This window comes from Bombus vosnesenskii, unplaced genomic scaffold (assembly GCF_011952255.1).
Source record: "Bombus vosnesenskii isolate JDL3184/JDL3185 unplaced genomic scaffold, Bvos_JDL3184-5_v1.1 scf7180000013304, whole genome shotgun sequence".
In the NCBI taxonomy this organism is placed as follows: Eukaryota; Metazoa; Arthropoda; class Insecta; order Hymenoptera; family Apidae; genus Bombus; species Bombus vosnesenskii.
The window spans coordinates 1,677,617-1,698,063 of record NW_022882953.1 but is presented as its reverse complement, the minus strand read 5'-3'; the positions used below and the strand labels follow the sequence as shown (position 1 = coordinate 1,698,063).

Here is a 20,447-nt window from a genome sequence, read left to right as displayed (position 1 = left end):
TGATGCATTATCTCTACCTGTATCTCGAATTTTAGTTTCTACTTTTATTTGTCTCTCTATAGACGAATTAACGTTCTTCTCTTGATTCTTAATATTTAGAAGACACAAACGTGAATGTTGAATTACACCTGTCTGGTCTCGATGTTAGTTTTGATCTTGTCAATGATTTCTATGTTAATTTTAGATACTTTTAGATACTACTGTCTTGAAAATGTTCACAGCTCATGAAAATAACAAATTCATTTTATCACGCAGACGAATGAATAATAGAAACTTGATCATTCATCCGTTCACCGACATTTTTGTTCGCATATGTGTATTATATTCAGAACTAAATTAAAGAGAAAACAACCTAAAATAAAACCGAACATGGAATTGCAAAAAGAATGCTCACTTTGAGATTCACACACGCACGCACACACACAGTCCAAGAATTGGCATAGTCGCTCCACTTTCCTCGTGACTTTACCTCCATTTCACGTTACCACAATTTCCCCAAAAATAACTAACACGGAATAAGTAACAGTATCGCGGAGATCGATAGTACTGCATTGACTGACAGGATAATTGACAGTGCCGAACAAGAACAAGGAATGATCACAAAATTATTCTTTCTTCAACACAATACCACCCGTGCACTATATAAAATCTAAGTATGCTTTTTATTGATATAAAAACGAGAAGACAACTAGACTTGCAGCGGACCATATCGGAGTCATCTCTGATACTGTTTCTTACTCTTTCATTTTTATTCCACGAGATAACGATCAGCATCGATCAGCAAAGCATCGATGTACTCGCGAGGTGAAACGATACCTTGTCATTTTTCATCAGCGGATCGATAATGGCGTCAACGACCGTGTTAAGCAACGTTTAGCGAACAGCGTATACATTTTTCACGGCAATATGCTTACGGCGGGGCTAACGATCGCGTCCAATGAATGCAGCTTAATTGGTGGGCGAGGCCTCGCTAATTATATAGCTGATTGTCGATGCGCCCATCGGCGGACTACCGCCATCTGCATTACCAGTGATTACAGTGATGTCCATTCGAAACGATCGAGCCGTTCCCCGTCGCGTATTTCTCTGCTCCCGATCGCCGAGCAATCCGGCCTGATTATACATTCCGTTTCAGGGGATTCGGCCAGTAGTGCATTTTTCACGAGCAGTTAACCGAAGTAATTAGTCACCAGCCCGGCAAGCAACCGGAATAAACGGCCTATCCTAAAAAGCGTTTTGCGCCGACGGGACGGATCGATGCGTGCCACCGAGATAACCGAGGTTTTCCTGACCCTCGAGACGTCAATTACGCCGGTTAAACGAGAAAACGAAAAATCCCATCCAAGTATAATGAAGATCGAAGAAAGGACTGCTTTTCTCTAACCTCCATTTTTCATTTAAAGCACAAAAAAGACTTGAGTGTTTAAAGATTAACGGAGGAAGGAAAGCGATCGTGGACGAGAACGATGAAAGATAAAAATCGTCTAATCTTTGTGCAACGTTAATGTCTGATGATTAATGGTATTAGAATTTAGGAATTTATTGGAAGGATTGGAAATTGCGAAATGATTAGAGAATTAAATACGATTTTATAACCGAGGTGAGAATAAAATAGGTTACGCTATTTCGATGATGAGACAATCTAAATATTTTTAAAATAGAGAAAAATCGAATAATGTTATAGATAGATATCCAATAGGAAACTTGAAATTTCGTTTAATCTTGTTACGTTTCCGTCTGATATTGAATAGAACAAAGCAAAATAGCCGATTATATAATAACTAACTAATTTATTTACGCGTCGATAACCAGCTAATGAATAAAAAATAAATTTTCAGTAGAATAAAATTGTTAATGAAATCCTGGGAGTTTGGCGAGCGATCCGTTTGTTCTAATGCAGGAACATTAATTCCCAGTCGCACTGTCGCGGTCGCGCGCGCGCACACACACACACACGCTCGTAACAATTGCTTTTAATTGCATCGACCGTCCGGTTAATTGTCTAGACAACGGAGCTTGATTGAAGGCGCTACGGTAACACGAACAGAGACGGTAATGATTCTCAAACTTTCCTTCGCTCTCCACGTCCACCGTAATATTGTTAAGGACATCGATATTGAATAATTTATAACGAAATATGCATGAAAAAAAAGCTTTTCTTCGTTTCAATTAATGCTTCATCCAGGTGGTTCTTTCTCGTAATTTTATCGAGTATACATTTGTCACAAAAAAAAAAAAGAAGGATAAGAGAAACAGAGGAAAGAACGGAGAAGTCGTTTCGAACAAATATTCAGAGGGAAAAAATCACACAATTCAAAAATACTCTATAGATATGTTTCACAAAAGTAGTTATCTTTATTTTTTCAAATAATTCGAAACAGTATTTTCTCGAAAGTTTCGTACGTTTTCACGTTTCACTGAAATCGATTTAGTTGAAGATATTCGATATAAAATGGTTGCTCCCCTCGAATCCGGAACAATAACTCGACATTATACAAATCAAACGGTGATATTCATGAACCGAAAGTCAGAGGGTGGAGATATAATTGCATTAGTCGTACATCCCGAACTACATCAAGCCCGCTTCCCACGAAACCCTTCGTCGTTTCGATTCCTGCCGGATAATCAGTCGCGTTTTACGCGTTTCCACCCCGGTGGCTGACGAAATTGCGTTATCTCGCGCGTCTACGGTGAAAATTCCGCGTAAGATGCGAAGCGCTCCGATGTAAAACAAAAATACTGGCAGAAAGTGCTGTAAACTTCAATTTAAGTAAGCTGCCTGCCCGCGTGACAAATTGAATTTCGACGGTAAAAGAGAGCCTGAGTGACAGCAAAATCGATAAGTGGAAATGGAACGTGTTCCTGAAAAGCGTATGGCAGGAAATATATATATATACAAAGAAATATCATAGGCGTTCTTTCTTCTTTTTTTACCTTCTCGATTTCTATAAACGGTCACAAATCGAGCGATACGTCTACTCGGTCGAAGTTTGCCAACGAAACTTTATATCATCGCCATCGGGGAACCTGTAAAAAGTAACTTAAACGGAGCCTAACGCGAGAGGCTTCTAACAGAGTCGAAGCAATCCATAGCTAGTTCCATCGAATCAACTGGCCATTACTCCCCCCCAGACGATCGTTTCGCAGGCTTCTATAACCCGAATTGCCTCTAAGCACGAACCGATAAACAGGACAGAAAGTTGAAAGTCGCTGGAAATTCCTGGAAAACCGTCGACACCGGGCAAACAATCGTACTGCGCAACGATCAAATTCCATCGACCTATCCAAACGTGCGTCAACAACGTAGACTACTATTATAAACTGTAAACGATATATCCATGACAGACGGAGACAGATGTCGCGTGGACTATCTGGAACGGTTGAAAACGAGCGATGATCGCGCGAACAGAAGATAGAAAGGCGTGTACGAAGGACGAAAAATAGAAGCGTAGCGAGAGGACACGGCGGATGATGGGCACGCCTTTCAGTTTTGTGAGGCGAGGGGAAATTGAAACAGCTAACCGCGTTGGTGTCGACGAGGGTGGTAACAAGAGAAAAGGCAAGAGAGATGAGAGATAGGTAGAGTCGAAATGAGAGAAGAACTTGGGGAAGGGATCAAAGGACAGAGAACGAAGAGAACGAAGGGAGAAAGAAATACAGAGACAGGGACAGGGTGGAAATCTGCGTGGTGGAAGCGAGATGAAATGGAGGAACGAGAAGGAGGAAAGAAACGATGCGGAGAGGGAGTCAGGGCTACGCGGGAGAGATTCAATCAAACGAACGCATATAAATGAGTCGTTTCAGGGTAAAACTGAATTATACGTTGGCGCTGGTATGTCCGTGCACACAGTTTGCGAACATGTACGTATACAAACGAACATAGTGGAAGGATCGCAGTTGCAAGCACAGCTCCATCGAGGCGGTTGTATATACAACGAATATCCGGACCGAACGTTCTCCCTGGTGGACCCTTGCGTCGAAAGATTCGTTTGGATAGCGTGTGACTATTGAATGGCGCGACGAAAAAGCCCTGAGACGACCAGACGCGATTCTATAAAGTGGCCAAAGAGATTCTTATCCGTGCAGTCGCGAAGAAGCTGTTCCGTATTGAAGTCGATACGCGTTCCTTCGAAACTCCCCCTCGACCGGATACGTTTTTTCGCAGTATCGCAGTTTGCATGATAACGAGCATTCAAAAGAACCGTCGGGGAAAGGGACAGTTCCGAGAAATCGTTGCCGGGGACTTCGTCGCGTGCGAGACCGCGTAATCGTGAGAAGCTGTGCGTGACGACGCGTTATTTTTCCGTCGGGTATCCGTCTCTGCGATGTTGCTGTCTCTTCGATATCGACGCGTGCTTTATCAAACGCTATCTCGCGTCCCGTTCTCGGTGAAATATTTCTGAACCGGCGAAATTTCGCTTGTGGCATTACTTTCGTTCGAAGATCATGACAGTTTCGTTAAAAATTCCAAAGTTACGAAACTTAAGATAGATAATTTGTAAATTTGTTTTGTAATCGTTGCTAGTCCTATTATAATTTTACTAACTTCTACTTAGTAAAATAATAATAATTCTATGAAATGTAAAAGTTTTAATGCGAGGTCACGTTTCCCTTAAACTGATCAATCTAAACGTAATTTGTTCCCAGGGAGTTCACGAAGCTCGACAATCATTTGCAGCACGCGATAAGAGGGTTGACAAGGAAAAAATGTTCATCTGGGGGCACACGAGATGGACGTTCTCTTAACGCGGATAGGGAAAAGGAGCAGACGCGGCGCTCCTCTTGCAGACCGCGGCTAGGAAATTAAATAACCAAACTTTTCGAGAAAGATTGCCGGGGTTACTCTGGAAGGTAACGGCGGAGAGTAGGTGGACGACGGTGGCGGTGAAGTGACTGGAAAGAATCAAAAGAACAAACGGTAGCAATGGGGGTGAGCGACGCTAAGCCCCGCAAGAACTCCAAGACAAACGTGACTCTGTCCGCCATTTTCTGCCCTCTGTATACGACGTCGGACTTGGCCTCGCTTCAACGAATTTTCGAACTTTCTACCGCCGTCTTTCTATTCAACGCTCGCTATTCTTCTCCATCCTGGCCGTCTCCGTCGTGAGTAGTTCGCAAGAATTTTTTTCCCCTCTGCCACCCCATTCCACTTACGGCTCGATTCTCTGTCGGCCAAGTTTCCTTCTCGTTATGCCAATGGCCGGGTATCGCCGTGCATGGGAAATTTAAAAGTTGCTTGGCTGACCTGCTAACGCGGTCAGTCGGTACATGGAGGAGCAACGATAAGACGATGCGAAAATTCGATCAAACTACTTGATAGTCAGATGAAATATGAATCTGATAAAAGCGAGGGAGTTCCGAACCTTTCTGATTGCATTGAATAGTTAAATATTCTACGATCATCGAAAATTCTGTGAAAAATCGAATATATTTTTACGAAACATATTAGGTCAGATTTTTCAAAGTTTGAAATTGACGATTTATACTATTCATTCTTTATACTATCGACAATTTGCCTTGAATCGCGTATGTTCGATGTGAAGAAGATTTATAACAAAAATACCTAAACTTTGTTAAATATTATCTACCATGAACAATGAGAATATTCGATCAGAGTATTTTCTCGCATGAGATTAATACAATATATTATATTGATAATAAATACAATAAACACCACAGGGAAAGAACATAATATGCAACGTTAAAATTTACTAATCAATTCCACGTAACCAGAACTGTACTTTTATTTCATCGCGAGATTCCAAAACTGTCAATTCTAGCAACATTAAATATATCGTAATATTAATCGTTTCACTTTTGAAACTACCAAATGACATAAAAGTAAAAAAGTAAGCAAGTAAAATCTTTTAAATGAATTATCATGGTTTTCCCATGTGTTCTTTATGAGTTAAAAATGACATTTTGTATTCGTATACCAATCAAGTAAATGGGATAAAAGGACTAACAAATTGGAATTCATCGAAGATTTGCCTATTTCCTCTATCTGGTTATAACAGAGGATTACGTAGTGCTCGGGAGCAAGTGCATCAATTTTGCTAAAACTGATATGCCACCAAGTTAAACGGAATCCCAGTTTGGTATTGATGCAAGCGGAGAACGACGTTTCTCAATAGAGGGTCGACTGAAAATTCGGGTGTTTGGATATTGAGTGCTTCCGCATAAGCGAAGCTACCTTCGGGAGCGTCGTCAGCAATCAGTAAACACAATAAAGGAGCGACTGCTTTGAGCCCTGTAGACGCTGATAATTGGACGAGGCTTTCGCAATACAGGCTTTAACCGATCCCTTCTCGTTCGTTCTCGTGTTGGCGTTGTCCGAGGTGTCCAGAATAGCTCGAGGTAACGAGGCAATCTAGAAATGCGATTTGGCTTAACGACAAAAGCGATTTCCAATCACCAGGAACAACAGGAACCGGCAACTTGCATAAACTCGCACCTGGCAACGATTTCCACGAATTCAGGGGGAAAAAATACCCGAGAACTTCTAATCCGTCGATTGAAACGCGAGAACAAATTGATTTCCTTTTTCCCACTTTGGTGCAACGCCGTTAGGTTTAGGATCGTTTGATCTCGGCTGACGACGAACGAACACGAACATTTCCATATTAATCGTGATAGAATTTGTGCAATAGTTTCATAGAAATTTAAAAAGATTATCCTTCTATCTGTTCACAGCATCATTCTTCGTTTATCGTTTAGAAGCTAATGTCTTCTATTTTTGGAAATATAAATATGAGATTATTCTTGCTTAAGTATTCCTGCTTCAGAGATGAATAGGAAAGCTAGCAATATTCGTGAATAAATTTTGCAAGTATTTAACGTAAAACTTTCGTGGATAGGAAATACAGATAGAAACATTTTATTAAATCTGTTGATAATATATCTCAGTGTATATGAAAGATATATATTGAAATTTTCGAATATAATCATTTCCTTTCTGATCTGATAAAAATATTGCGAAAAATAGTACGCAATTTGCTAATATCAGCACTGCAGTCGTACTGAAAGATATTAAATTTCTTAATGGACCCATTTACTTGCAGGAATATAGTAGGGGAATTCCTTTGGCGCGGAATGTTTCCCGGCGATGTATCGCAAAGTGCGTTATTGCGATAATTCGAGAGTCGCCTTTCGTTACGTACTATTATCAAGAGCGAATGCACTTTACGACTGTGAGATAAGAAGCGAAAGACAGTGTTGGCAAGAGGATGCCTAGCTTGTTGGCTCGGTTCGCGGACGCTGGCAAAAACGACTACGAGAACATGCACCTTGCATTTGCGCATACAATCTGCAGTTGGTTTTATGGCGTGCTGTGTTCCGTCAAATTTATGCGAACCTCCATGTCTTCTTCTCGAAATTGCCTTTCCTCTATCCGCTAACGATAACTGCATTCTCCTGATTTCGCTCCAAATATTTACTTCTCGGTCAACGATATCTTTTTCTACCTATACATATTACCAGAAAATTAATAACATTTTTCACGCGAGAAGCAAAGATTTATTCGCTCCATAATTCAGAATGAGGATGAAAGATAACATTGAAACCTAGTTTCAACGGTACTTTTCTTTTCGTAGTTCCGCTTAAAGCTTGTCATTAAAATTATCTCCCATCTGGTAGATCGTTCACCACTGTCTCACAACCATTGCCAACACAGTCGCCAGGATCGTTCAGAACGGTGGCAGAGGAGAGGATAGCAAGTGCTGAGATTCGGTTTCCTCGGATGATGGATGTCGACATTTCCGCGCAGAGTGGGGACACACCATCTTCTGATACAACGCCGAGGACGAATTCAAAAAAGTCGGATGCAAAGACTAAGAGGAGAACGTGGCCCGTCGAGGATACCGGAAACCGGGATCATGTGTTCATCGGATACGAAAACAAAAGGACGAAAGGTTGCTCCTGAGCAAGAGGGGAAATGGAACCATGAGCCGGTAAGAGAAGAGATTTCATCGTGGCTTGCGTCATCAGTCGGCGTAACGCTTCACCGGTCAGGCAATAGCGGACGAAACGCAATTTTTCACGGATGCCGTCGAGCCGGAAGTCTAGCGGAAACCGGAAGCGGGATCGGCGAACGCGTGGAACACGTTCCGAGAAGAAATAAAGCTGCGACCAGATGCGTGTCTAGCTTCGATAAAAAAATGAGCAACGTTATCAGAATCGCGATAGAAAGAAATTAAGCTCGTTTGATGCATCGCTGTTATCTTGTTAGTCCACATAATTGTTATCATTTCTCATTTATAATGCAGCTAATATCTATGTATATCTCCTCTGTATGTTTCTGACATTACACGATAGAGGGACGTTCGTAGAATCTTTGACACGAACGTTGCGGATTTACCAATGATTGGCGTTAAACTTGACAATGACGCCATGTGGTCCACCGATAACCAATTATGTCAGAATTAATTGAAATGTTTCGATCTTCGTAAACTTTATAATGCTGTTAATACTATAATAATAATTTGAAATCTGAAATGCACTATGGGACATTTATCTATAAAATCTATTTCTAGGAGATCTATAAAATTCTAGGAATTTTTATTTTGTATTGTTAATCAATATATAATACAACCAACATATAATTTCATGACTACCAGAGTATGTATAACATATAGTATAACCTTCTGAAAATTACTAAACATTTCTGTCTGATAAGATGTTATATCGGAGTATAACAATTTATTGTACTGAAAGAAACGACAATACACCAACGCTGTGTGCAATACACAGATATGAAATTCATCCAGCAACCAATCTGTTAACAGGACTACCGCGACCGCATATCAACGTTGTTAACCGTGAAATCAAGCGTGTTTAATCTTAATCTTTTAAACAGCAATTCAAGCGATCATTAGCTTCGTTTGATGTCGCGTTGTCTAAGTTCTAGCAAACGGAATAATCCATTTTAGGTTTTATATCACGAAAAACTGTGCATGAGTTCGCGACGGATATCGAAAACAAAAGGTGGATTCAATTTTTAGTCGTGGAAAGATTTAATAACGCGACGACACAGGACTTCCGTCGGATAGTTTGTCTTTGATGGAGTAGAAAATAAGAACGTCGCATTTGTATTCTACGAGAAACGTAACCGAGGTTTCTTTCTGACACGTGAAACTCTAGTTTTCGAACCACGGATTGAAAACGCGTTGGTATTTTGTGTGGAATTGAATTAACCTTCCGGCGGTAGAAAATTAACGTTCAGCGATGTACAAATTTTGATGGTTCTAATGTGCCTCTTCTGACGGTAAATAGACGGAACGAGATTTTAACAGGTACTCTGTCTTTATTTGCCGTTTATAATTCAATTCAGGGAACCATTAGCATCTCATCTCGTACAAACTTATCTCACTATATAGCAATACAAAAAAGGTATTCGAGTAGATGGAAATATTGCTGGAAGCAACGCATGTCGACGTTCAATAGTTTTTGTTGCGTTAAAACGAAGCATATCATCCGTAATGTATTCTACGTTAATGACAAAATTACATCAAAGGATTCAATTACATCTAAACGTTCGTTTGATTCTCTTTTTTTTGTATTGTAAAAAATTTCGAAACCAATATATTTCCATTAACAAAGAAAAAGTAGATTTCTCTTTGAACATCTCAAACAAATTGACTCTGTTACGTGCTTCAAGAGTAAATGCAATAACACAAGCTCGGCAACAGTCAGTCGTTAATTTCGCAGTTAAGATTCCGCGTAAAGAAACTGGAGTACCGAAACGCAAAAGATAGATCGCTGAAAACGATAAATATTAAAAAACTCGAGAAACTTTCATATCAAAACGACCAGCAAAGTACTTCTAACAATCGACAAAGCGTTAAGTGACCCGTTTTGCGTGATCGCGTAAAAAGCAATGTCAAAGGGAGATCGCTTAAAAGAAACAACGTGGCTGAAAAGTTCGATGAGTGGTATTAAAACAAGAAGCCGAAGACACGGACGAAGATGCAGCAATAATGGTAACACCGCAAAGAATAGTTCGTGGATCCATAAAGAAATATAGAAGGGGGAGAGGGAAGGCCGGAAGAGAAAGGGAAGTATCAAAGAGGAAGTAGATACGCAGACTGGTAACTGAGAAAGAGAACGAGAGGTCGACGAAATGGGATAGGCAATGGGACACAGAAAACGGCGCACGTATTACGTCAAAGGCTACATCGTCGGAAACGGAAGTGAGGTGATGCTTATTCAGTCGGAAGTTGCAACGGAGCTTGCTGGCTTTCACAGAAAGGAGGGAGAAGGGGAAGGCGTACTCAGGCAGAGAAGAGGAGCAAAGAGACAGGAAGGAAAAGAGAGATGGGAATAGTGGAGGACCTATCGGCCGGAAGACGTAGATACTTTATCTACCGTGGTCGCGATAGATAATTCTCTGGAAAACTCGATAAAACCGTTTCGCTTGTCGCGTCCATTGGTCGAGCAACGAAAACCCGCATTCCTATCCCACAATCCATTTCCTCGAATGTTTCTAATTACGTTCGGTACACCCGATACATTTATCCTTTCCGCTTCTAACCGCTATCAGAAATTACTTTGCTCTGGTTTCCTTGGATCCTAGTTGTGGAAATATGTATCTTCAGCTATAGGTACGTTCGTGTAATCAGGTGAACGTATGTACGTGGGCGGTTCTTGGTTTGTGAGTTTAGTACGGGTTAAGTTGAGAATCGGAGATAGTTGGGAGGGATTTTTCGATTCGGTTGGGTAAGGTTAGTTAGAATGAAATTATCGGTGTCGGAGGGAGATAAGATAATTAGAGAAGCAGAATGTTCCTAGTAATGCTCTAACGTTTTAATAGGTTACAGCCTAATCTTACATGAGTCTTCGTCATAAATGTACAGTTTCAATTAAGATTAGACAATATAGTAAATTAGCTTCGATCTTTTTTACCGTTATTAGTGAAAATATCTAAATGATCGTAACACATCTTATTAATTCTAACATCAGGAACATCGCATCTTCCTCAAATATACCTTTTGTTCATATCAGCCAAATCTTTTACTTACAGTTAATATCCCAATATATTTTACTTAATAGTGACCCATTCTAACCTAATTTCTACGATATACATATGTATCTATGTACGTATATGGTTCAAAGAGGGAAACGTATAATATTCCATCCTGAGGGTTCTTCTGACTATTTAACGAAACGTTACAACGCGAATCCACTTCACTACGCTTCCACTATAAATACCATTAACAAAATTCTCAGCTTCCGTGAAAATGAATAGCATGTAGCGTCATTAATGATAAACGAACGATCGGTTCAGTCGGCGAATAACACTTACGCATTTGAACGTGACGAACAGGCGAGCAGAGACTGAAATTTTCGATAGCGATGGTACGAGGCGCGCAGACGGCGCGAAAGAGACGCGTCGGCCTCTGACAGAGGCGCGTTTCACGTGAAACGCGAGAGCGGAGAAGGAAAACAGAGGCGGGTGATGAAAGGGAGGGCAGACCTCTAAACTCGTTGTTCCGGATGGCGTGGCGAGGCATGATTAATATCGAAATACGAATGACTTTATTCATGAGGGGTCGCCTTGTTATGCAGATCGAATTTATGGTTAAATCATATGGTGCTCTCCGCACGCGCTGCCCCGCGATCGTTAACGCTTTCCCGTATCTCGTTGACGGCGCGGTACGAAATCAGGATAACCAGATCGTAGCCTAAAGGAACGAAAGCGGTCGAAAGATATCAGTGGTCATACCGCGGTTTAAAGTAGCCACAGCGTCGTTTCTTTTACGATTATCTCTGCTCGTTTGGTGAGCTGTAAATACATTTTCGACGTTTTTTCTTATCCTTTGAAGACCGTTTAAACGTTTCTGTGCATAGTGTGCGTATTCACGTTTTGAATATAGCGCAGCGAAGATGTTTAAGAATCTTCGTGAGTGCGTTTGGGAGGAATTTCAGGAATGTTGGCAACGTTGTTGGGTCGTGAAGCGATGCTATCGATAAAGACCGATTTCCTGCTATTGTAGACGTAATAAATCTCACGGGGTGTTCAATACATTAAACAGAAATTTATCATCGTCACTCGAACGCTGTCGGTGACGCCGTGCAAAGGTACGCGTCAGGGACAGGAATGATAATGACTTTTCGGTCTATATTTTTCACTTTCACAGACAAGGCTGGGATAATGGCTTTGCGCCTATTGTGCGACACGATCCCGTATAATTATTAACTTCGATAATATCAGCTATTTTGAAAAAATCGATCAGTTACGTGGAACAGATTGAAAATATTTATTCAATACGCGTCTGTTTATATAGTAAGAAAAATTTGGCTGACATAATGCTACCAACTCACCTTCGTGCAGTTTCTCTAGAGTTCCAGCCGAAACTCCGACAAATAGGAAGACAAGCCAGAGCAGACTAGCCATTCTTCTCAGCCACGTTCGATTCCTTGACGTATCCATCGCGCTAACACTCAAACACTGCAACAGAATTGGATTTTTCTATATACTAGATGAAGTCTGATCCTCGAAACACATTTGTAAATAGTACATAGACATATCTATGTAAAAAAGTCTCATAATATTTGTAAATCTAAAATTTGAGTAATAGTTTCGATCACTATTTGTATAAAATTATTCAGAGATTTTCGACTATGTGTGTGATGACGGAAGCGATCAAGTTCAATAATCAACAATATTCAAACATCGGTCTTAGCATCGGACGATTGATGTTATGGCAACATCCATAATATTTGCTACAAACAAAAGCTTCCCGTTAATCTCTATTTACACAAGTTCCCGTACAACTATCGATTTCTACATCCAAACCCGTCGTGCTCTACTACTAAACGTTACCATCTGTCAAAGGTAAAGCTTTGTTACGTAACCTCACTAATCGGTTCGCCGTATTATTTTCTCATTTCTGTCTAAACCTAATTTCCTATTGCTTCGTAAGGAATGAAAACATCGTTGTCGTTAAGCGAAATTGCACGATGTTTCTCTGTTTTTTAACTCTGTGTAATTACTTATCGGTAATAATTAACAGCAAACATTCAAGGCATTCGTTCGATGAGCATACTACAAGTACAATATCAATTCATTCTCCTTAATGAAATCTTATCTCTTATATATTATAATTTTTTAATAAATCATCGACGAAAATAAATTCATACAGACTCGTTTGTTCCACTTGACTTTGTATAGAAACTTAAAACAATCATCTTAAGTGCAGCACAATTTACGAAAGAATAAAATAAATGAAAAATTAAGAAAACACTGTAGCTGATTGTCTCGGTCCCCTGCATTTTTCCCTAATAAAATTCTGACTACGTAGTCAGTAGGAAGGAGAGATCAAAGGTCGGCAATCGGCCAAGATTTTCCTCGACACTCGGACTCGAGCCAGTTAAGACACTATCGAGAAAATCACGATTCATCGGTTCCACGGTCCGTGACAGCGTTGAACTTTCCTTAGACGCGAAACTTTTCGTACTCGTTCGCCAGTTGATCGAGTCCCCCGCCACGTAACGGCAATAATGACAAACGATACGAGCGCGAGGTTGTTAACATCGCTTGGTCCCGGGCAAATATGTTTTTATCAATGGCTAGCACCCAGCACCGGAAGGGATGCTCCGACACCGGCGCGCAAACTTTTCCTCCTCTCCCTTCTCCAAACAAGTTCCTGGTGCAGTATCAATAACCAGTTTTCCATGACGAGAAAGCAAGCCGAGTGTCTTGAACCACGAACGGATATCCTTTGGGGATCCGGCTCTTTCTTACTAACCAACTCGCGGATGTTTCTTCGTCGTTCTTGCATAGTTGCGCGAACTAGGAAAGAAAATAACGAATGGTTGATACTAATAGAGCGTTCTCGGTCGCCGGTAAACTTCTCCCGTTGCACCGTTTCTGGTCCTGACCTTTGGTATCGGACGAACCTGCTATCGTAAATCAAAACTTTCTCACCTAAAGGCTGCCTTCTGCCAACGGGGATTATTCGTACTCGTCGAACGCAGCGAAGGATATTTATATGTTACCAGTGGTTTTCTCCTTTCTCGTTTTCGATAGAGGGCTTTTGGTGAAGCTTTTCAAATCGGAAGGATATTAATTTAATGAAATATAGAGTAGCTCGTGGAAGTATGTGAGGTGTAAAAAAGTATTGTCCGTGATAAAATTCTGGTTGCTGACTGTAAGATGTCACTGATTGTTGATTTTCTTCCATTTTTGATGCGTAGAACAAAAGTCGAACTGCAGTCGCCGCAATTTGAACTCGGGTTTCGAACGTTCGTAACCAAGGCGCTAACTACTGTGCTGCCCGTCCATCCGACACTAGTTAGTGTCGAGTGGTGACGTATTTGCTGTTATTGAGTGTCACTACAGTACCCCGCCCCTACAAGTGATAAACGTTTCTTTTTTGTGTTGTATGATTTCGTTTGTTGTTTTCGTGTGTATTTGTGAAAGAGTTAAGTATCTGTGGATTTGTCTTTCGATGCGGGATAAAGCGTCAACCCGATGTTTACAAACATGTTGTCAAACAGATGTTTACAGATGTTGCGCGAAGTTTTCCGATGTGCGCGATGGAACCTGTCAGTACAGTGCGGGGGGCGTCCGCATACGGTCGTAGGCCTCTGTTCCATTTTTTTTTAGTATGATGTGCTGGTGGTAATGCCCATGAAAAAACTTGGTCACATGGCAATGGCCACATATCTCACTCCTGGGGCTTGGTCATCGTCTCGTATCCCGTCACCTGCTTTGTGCGTCGATCGGAGGTGAGGTGTCGAAGTTTGCCGAAGATGGAAGAGGTTCGTTCCGTGTTTGTCGTAGCGGTAGTAAGTAGTAGGGTCCAGATTAGCCACAAGCTTAGATTCGCGGTGATGGAACTCTCGGGTAGCGCTATTACTGTCACGTCTCTTCTTTTCGCTGTCGATCACGTCGGGGTCACCAATTTGAGGTGCAGGCTGTAAGATGTCACTCTGCTGCTGGGGTACTGCTGATTTTGTTTCGTTCCTGTGCGTAGAAGAAAAATCGAACTTCGATCGCCGGGATTCGAACCCGGGTCCGGAACGTTCGTGATCTAAGGCGCTAACCACTGCGCTACCGTCGTCCGACACTAGGTAGTGTCGAGTGGTGGTATTTGCTTGTCGAGTGCCGCTGGAAGTATTTTGAAATTTTACTGGAATTGTAACGACACACGACTTTCATAATTATATCGGTAAAGTTTGAATGGAAAATGTACACCGAATGTACAAAATAGTTAGTACAAGTAAAGTATTTGTAGAGATTATGAAAGTATTTAAATAGTCAATGAGCCTCGATATACGGTTGGACTATTCTTACTACTTATATGTTTATGATGTCTATTCATCCTCTGTATTAATTCTTTAGTAAATATATGTTTGCAGTAAATGTCTTATGACTTTCATATATGTACATTTTCATATTGGTTTTAAATTTTATTAATACAAATGCCTAACTGTATCACGTTACAGTATTAATAAAATGTGATAGTTCGATGAATGTTCGAACACTTTGAACCCGTACCTACACATTTTCGGCAGAGTGCAATGTAACGTTGAAAACGCTGTAACAATTTGACGAACGCTACAATGCTTTAGTTTTCTGTATTTTAGTTTATTTTACCAGCTCTATTTTAACTGCTACAGCAGCCGCTTCTATTTTTAAGCAGAAAAATTGTTGGAAATATTTGAATTTATGGAGTTTGTCGTTCGTTCAAAATTTCTCGACAATACGTTGTTTTATCAGTACCTGCCTGTTCGAAGCTACAAGTATGACAAAATTACGGGCACAAACTTCGCGCAACAATATAGCTCATTTCTAGTAGCTCATCAGGTTTGATTCACGGGAATCAGAAATGTACTTTTCTGGCAGTGGCGTTTATCTCAACTTGAAAATACACCTCTAGTCGACGCATGGCCTAAGAAGCGTCTGGCAACAAAATTCGCGCTCGGAATGAGACTGAAAGTGAACTCAATGCGTCACTTAACGACGCGTCGCTGCGTTCTAACACGTCTCGCGAATTTTTCATCTTTTCTTTGGATAAATATAGTTCCGTATTATGCAAATAATATTATCTATTAGACTTAAATTATAATTTATGAATTATAATTATATGTAAAGTATGATTTATGAATTATGAAGACCGCACAGAAAAAATATCGTAATTCCATTTTTGTTAATTTTCGGTTATTTTTGTTACTTTCATGTCATTTTGCTAACTAAGAAGAAATGTCTCGATATGAAGTAATTGAAAAAAGCAAGAACTTGATAGATTTCGAATTTTGAAATTGCTTTTCTATCAAACACAAAAAATGTGATTTTATCTGTAATATAAGATTTTTTATTAAATTTGAAAGCATCTCTCTTGCTACTTTCTACGTTCTGTACGTAGTTATTAAAAGTGCCTTTCACCCAAATCTTTTACGACTTTAAGATGAAGTGGACAAAGACAACGACTAACGAACGCAGAAATTAGGAAAAGGACAGAAAGTGAGGAATATATGTCGAATTCATTATTATTAATTATAACTAGCCCGGAGATGGTAATTACTCGTTTCTGAAGGTGAAATCAGAGTAATTGCATGCGGCAAGAGAAGAGGATGAGTGGTGAACAGACGAACGATAGGGACAGAGTGATGAAAATGAAGAGAACACCTATAGCATCTCTGAATAGTAGAGTAACGTTTCACGCTCTCTCGAAATCGGCGAACTCGATTGCACTTTGAAGGCCTGATGCAGACTCAGCGTACTAAAACGATTCATACGATCGATTCAACTTAGCATCGTTTCGGAATTTCTAGGACGGTCATCCTTAGAATTCTGACTTTCGCAGGGTTCTCATAGCTACGAAATACAAATAAGGTGATTTTCCATGGTATTATACGTTATTTACGATTAAGCTCTAGTCGAATGAGAATTAACAGTATTTACGTAATCCAGCAAGCAAATTGGAGAACTTGTATTCCCTTTAGAATACACACACATTCATATATGTTATTATATTCTTTGCTTAATTATTTTTATAGTAATGGCTTTTTATTATGTGTCATACCAAATATACTATTTTTATATATCACTCATGGTCTTATAATTACAATATTATAATGTAATATCGCTATGTAATTTTATACAGTGTCAAATATTTTCCACTCCGACTGTTCTGACTGATTCCTCTTCATTTAATCAGTATCTCAGATGTTGAGTTTCACACTATAAATATTTACATATTCACAACACTGTATTCATTAATGTTATACGTATTATATTTTCTCAAATGAATTATACAAAAATAAACTACAATTATAATTTTCATTCGATTTCATCAAATTCCAACTCTCGTGAACAGTGATAAGATCTTTAAAATTTTGTTCCCATAAATCTTCGTAGTTCTTGTCTTATCAAAATGTAAAACTACGATATTTTCGAAACGATATATCGGCCAGACTGTTTAAACCGAAAGCGTATCACTCTCGGAATGAACTTACGTTAATTGATTAATCGAATCAGGACTTTGGCGGTAGTAAAGTAATTGCCAAAGGATATGAGCCTGGAGGGCAGTGCAGCTCGAGGCAGCAACAGCCACTTAGCTACATTGCAACGGGCATTAGCGATAACGAAGTTAACGAGAGCTCGATTAAACCGATTTAGAGGGCAAAACGAGACGAAGGGACGGATAGCCTAACGCCAGTCACTGATCTTCTGAAGTCTGCGTCCTTCAACCCAGCTTAGGCTACTGACCCTCTATTCTCTCCATTCTCTTGTCCCTTATCAAGAATTTCCTTTATTTTTTAAGTCTGAGTAAAGTTTGTCCTTTCTTCTCAAGGATATGAACTTTATTAAAGGATAATGGTGGATAAAAGATAACTTTAAATTAACGTTGCTGCTAGTATAAAATATTTGCTGGTTATAAAATCAAAGAGAAAAAATTCAGACACTTATTGTTCAATCATAGTTATTATTAATAAACAAAATCAGATTTCTACCCTTTTATTGCGTAGAATTCTATGTTTTTATGATACTTATAATCGTAAGATGCGCTGAGATTCGTTCCACAAGCGATGTAGGAATCAAAGTGTTTCATGAGATCAGTTATTCTCTGCGCACATCGTAAGACTAGCAATGCTATTATTTCTTAAATCGTTAAATAATTAACGAAGTTCTTGAACTATTAAATAATTTCTCCCTACGTTTAAAATAAAAATAATTATAGGTTCCCTGGCCTTATCTTAGTTTATTTTCAAATCTAAAATACATAGATATACTTTATCTTACCCAAGCAAATATAGTGTTATAACAACAAACTGCGATTTTATTTAATCCCCACCCCCGATCCATTTATAAAGCGTCCAATTTCCGCGGATTTGAAGGTCCACAGCTCGAAGGAGGCTGACGTCCCTTTTCCAGGCTTCAACGCATCCCGACGCAACCCCCATAAAGAAATGCCTTGCCTGGCAACGGCGATTCTTCCTTATTCCGCAGACTAGATGATCCGTGACCGTTGGCGCGGCCATCAAAGGCCAGTTGTCCACGGCCGTGCCCTACAATTTTAATTTGCCCGAGCGACTTTGACTCTCTTTCTGGCGGAACGAGCAGGAGGAACCTCTCGGATTTCAATTTCGCCACGAAGAATCCCCCTCGACTGTACGGCCGGGTATAGAAATGCGGGACAAGAGGGACTCCTCGAGTGCACTCAAAGTTGAAGGACGCTCAGGATCAATATTTATAATCTCGATTCTAGACGACCAAGGGTCCTGCAGGATTCGTGTCTGAGACTACCAAACGAGATTCATCGTCGTCGTTTTCTTGGCCACGTTTAATGCTCTGCATCTTCGCCAGCCGATTAAATATTACTTGCAAAAACTATTTATTCCAAGACTATCCTTTTAGCGGCTAATGAAGATCCGTACGGCTCCAAGGAAGGAGTTAATTACTGTTTTATCAAAGAAACTATTTTAAAAGTGGTGTTTCAGTCACGTTGAAGTTTTGCTAGAGATACTCGAAGAATTAATCAGAGCAAAAAATATGTTTCAATGAGATTTTGCAAGCAGAATTAGCATTAATTATATTCCGACAAATGAACCTTCATAATACGTAACAATATTCTCCTAGTAATCTGTTTTACTGAGAAAATTTCTGCTAAAACAATTGACATAAATTTCACTTTAAATCAGCTGTAACTTAAAATTAAGAGCTGATACTCAAAATGATAAAGAATAAAAGAACGTTGTATGAAGGCATTTAATTATTACAAAAATTAGAAGAATTATTTATTTGCTTATGAATCGTTTAAAAAAAGTCTCAAAATTCGCCTCCCATATGTTTCCCAATTATACGCTATTCCATGAAGAAGGCGTCACGATTTATTAACCTCGATCCAAATTGTTTCGCAACTCTGTTTTTCACGAGGCGGTGCCGTCTCGTTAGCGCAATTGCATCAAGTGACGGGTCGAGAGAGCGTCAGAAATCAACGTCTCCACAAGCGATTTCGTCCTTTGTGCAATTCTCCGGTAGCCGATTGTCGAGTAAGACGTTCCTTCCAGCTACCGGTGGATTGTAATCAGTATGTTGGACGGCTTGCGGTTACAGCGGCTACGTTGATGCATATATGTACAGGTAAAATGTAGTACGCGCGCATGTTGAAAAGAACGTAAAAGGATAAGACTGACGGTTGAGTGAGTCTTTGAAGTTTCTGAAAGCTGTGCGGTTACGCTCGATGTACAGGGACTTTCATGGGGTGTGAGGTGACAGGTGCATAAAAAGCAAAGTGGAAAAGCATCTCCGTGGGGACAGAGAATTTGCTGTCCTGCTACAATTTTCCTGTGTATCGAAGGAAAAGAGCATTTCGAACAGGCGTTTCATTGGAATTCACTTTTCTACCTTTTAATTTTTCGATGGAAATCTGGAATTTTATGATAATTTATAGTTGTAAATATTTTTTGTTCGAAATTCGATTATAAGAATTTGTTTCAGAAGAAAATATAATTCAAATAGGATTTGTTTGCTAGGTTTCTACATTTAATCGCTATTCGCGTTTCTGCTTCGCTTAATTAACTGTTAGCATGATGTATAAGCGTCAGTGAAGATATATACACGAGTACACCGCAAAGGATGAAGTACATTTATGTTGACATAAACTATTTATCTGCAGCCTGGTTGAGGTTTATTAGCTTAATGCAAGATTCCTGAAGACTATTCTACATACATCGCTATTAATATCGTGAATTCGTTACTAATAACTATAACCTGCATTACAGTTAATCATATACGAAACCATCTATAATAAACAAAAAACGCAAGTAAAAAACTTGGCCTATCAACATTTTACCAAATCAGGGAACAGGAGAATATTACAATAAAAAGGGAATATTTCCACATTTTACAAGTAAGATGTTATGCCACTCGTTTTTCCCTTAAAAGTATTATTGTACAATCGTGGATGAAGACAATTAAGATGTTCGAAAAAAGGAACGCT

The 20,447-nt window shown here is 39.8% G+C and overlaps 1 protein-coding gene across 3 annotated transcripts in view; it reads right to left on the bottom strand.

Annotated features, from left to right (window-relative positions):
* The window catches only part of LOC117234230 (semaphorin-2A), a 555,746-nt gene that overhangs the window by 260,665 nt on the left and 274,634 nt on the right, over window positions 1-20,447 (bottom strand). For all 3 annotated transcript variants that reach the window (XM_033495223.1, XM_033495222.1, XM_033495224.1), the window contains one exon: window positions 12,319-12,445. In XM_033495223.1, the coding sequence (XP_033351114.1) occupies window positions 12,319-12,445 (127 nt within the window). The remainder of the gene's footprint in view (window positions 1-12,318; window positions 12,446-20,447) is intronic.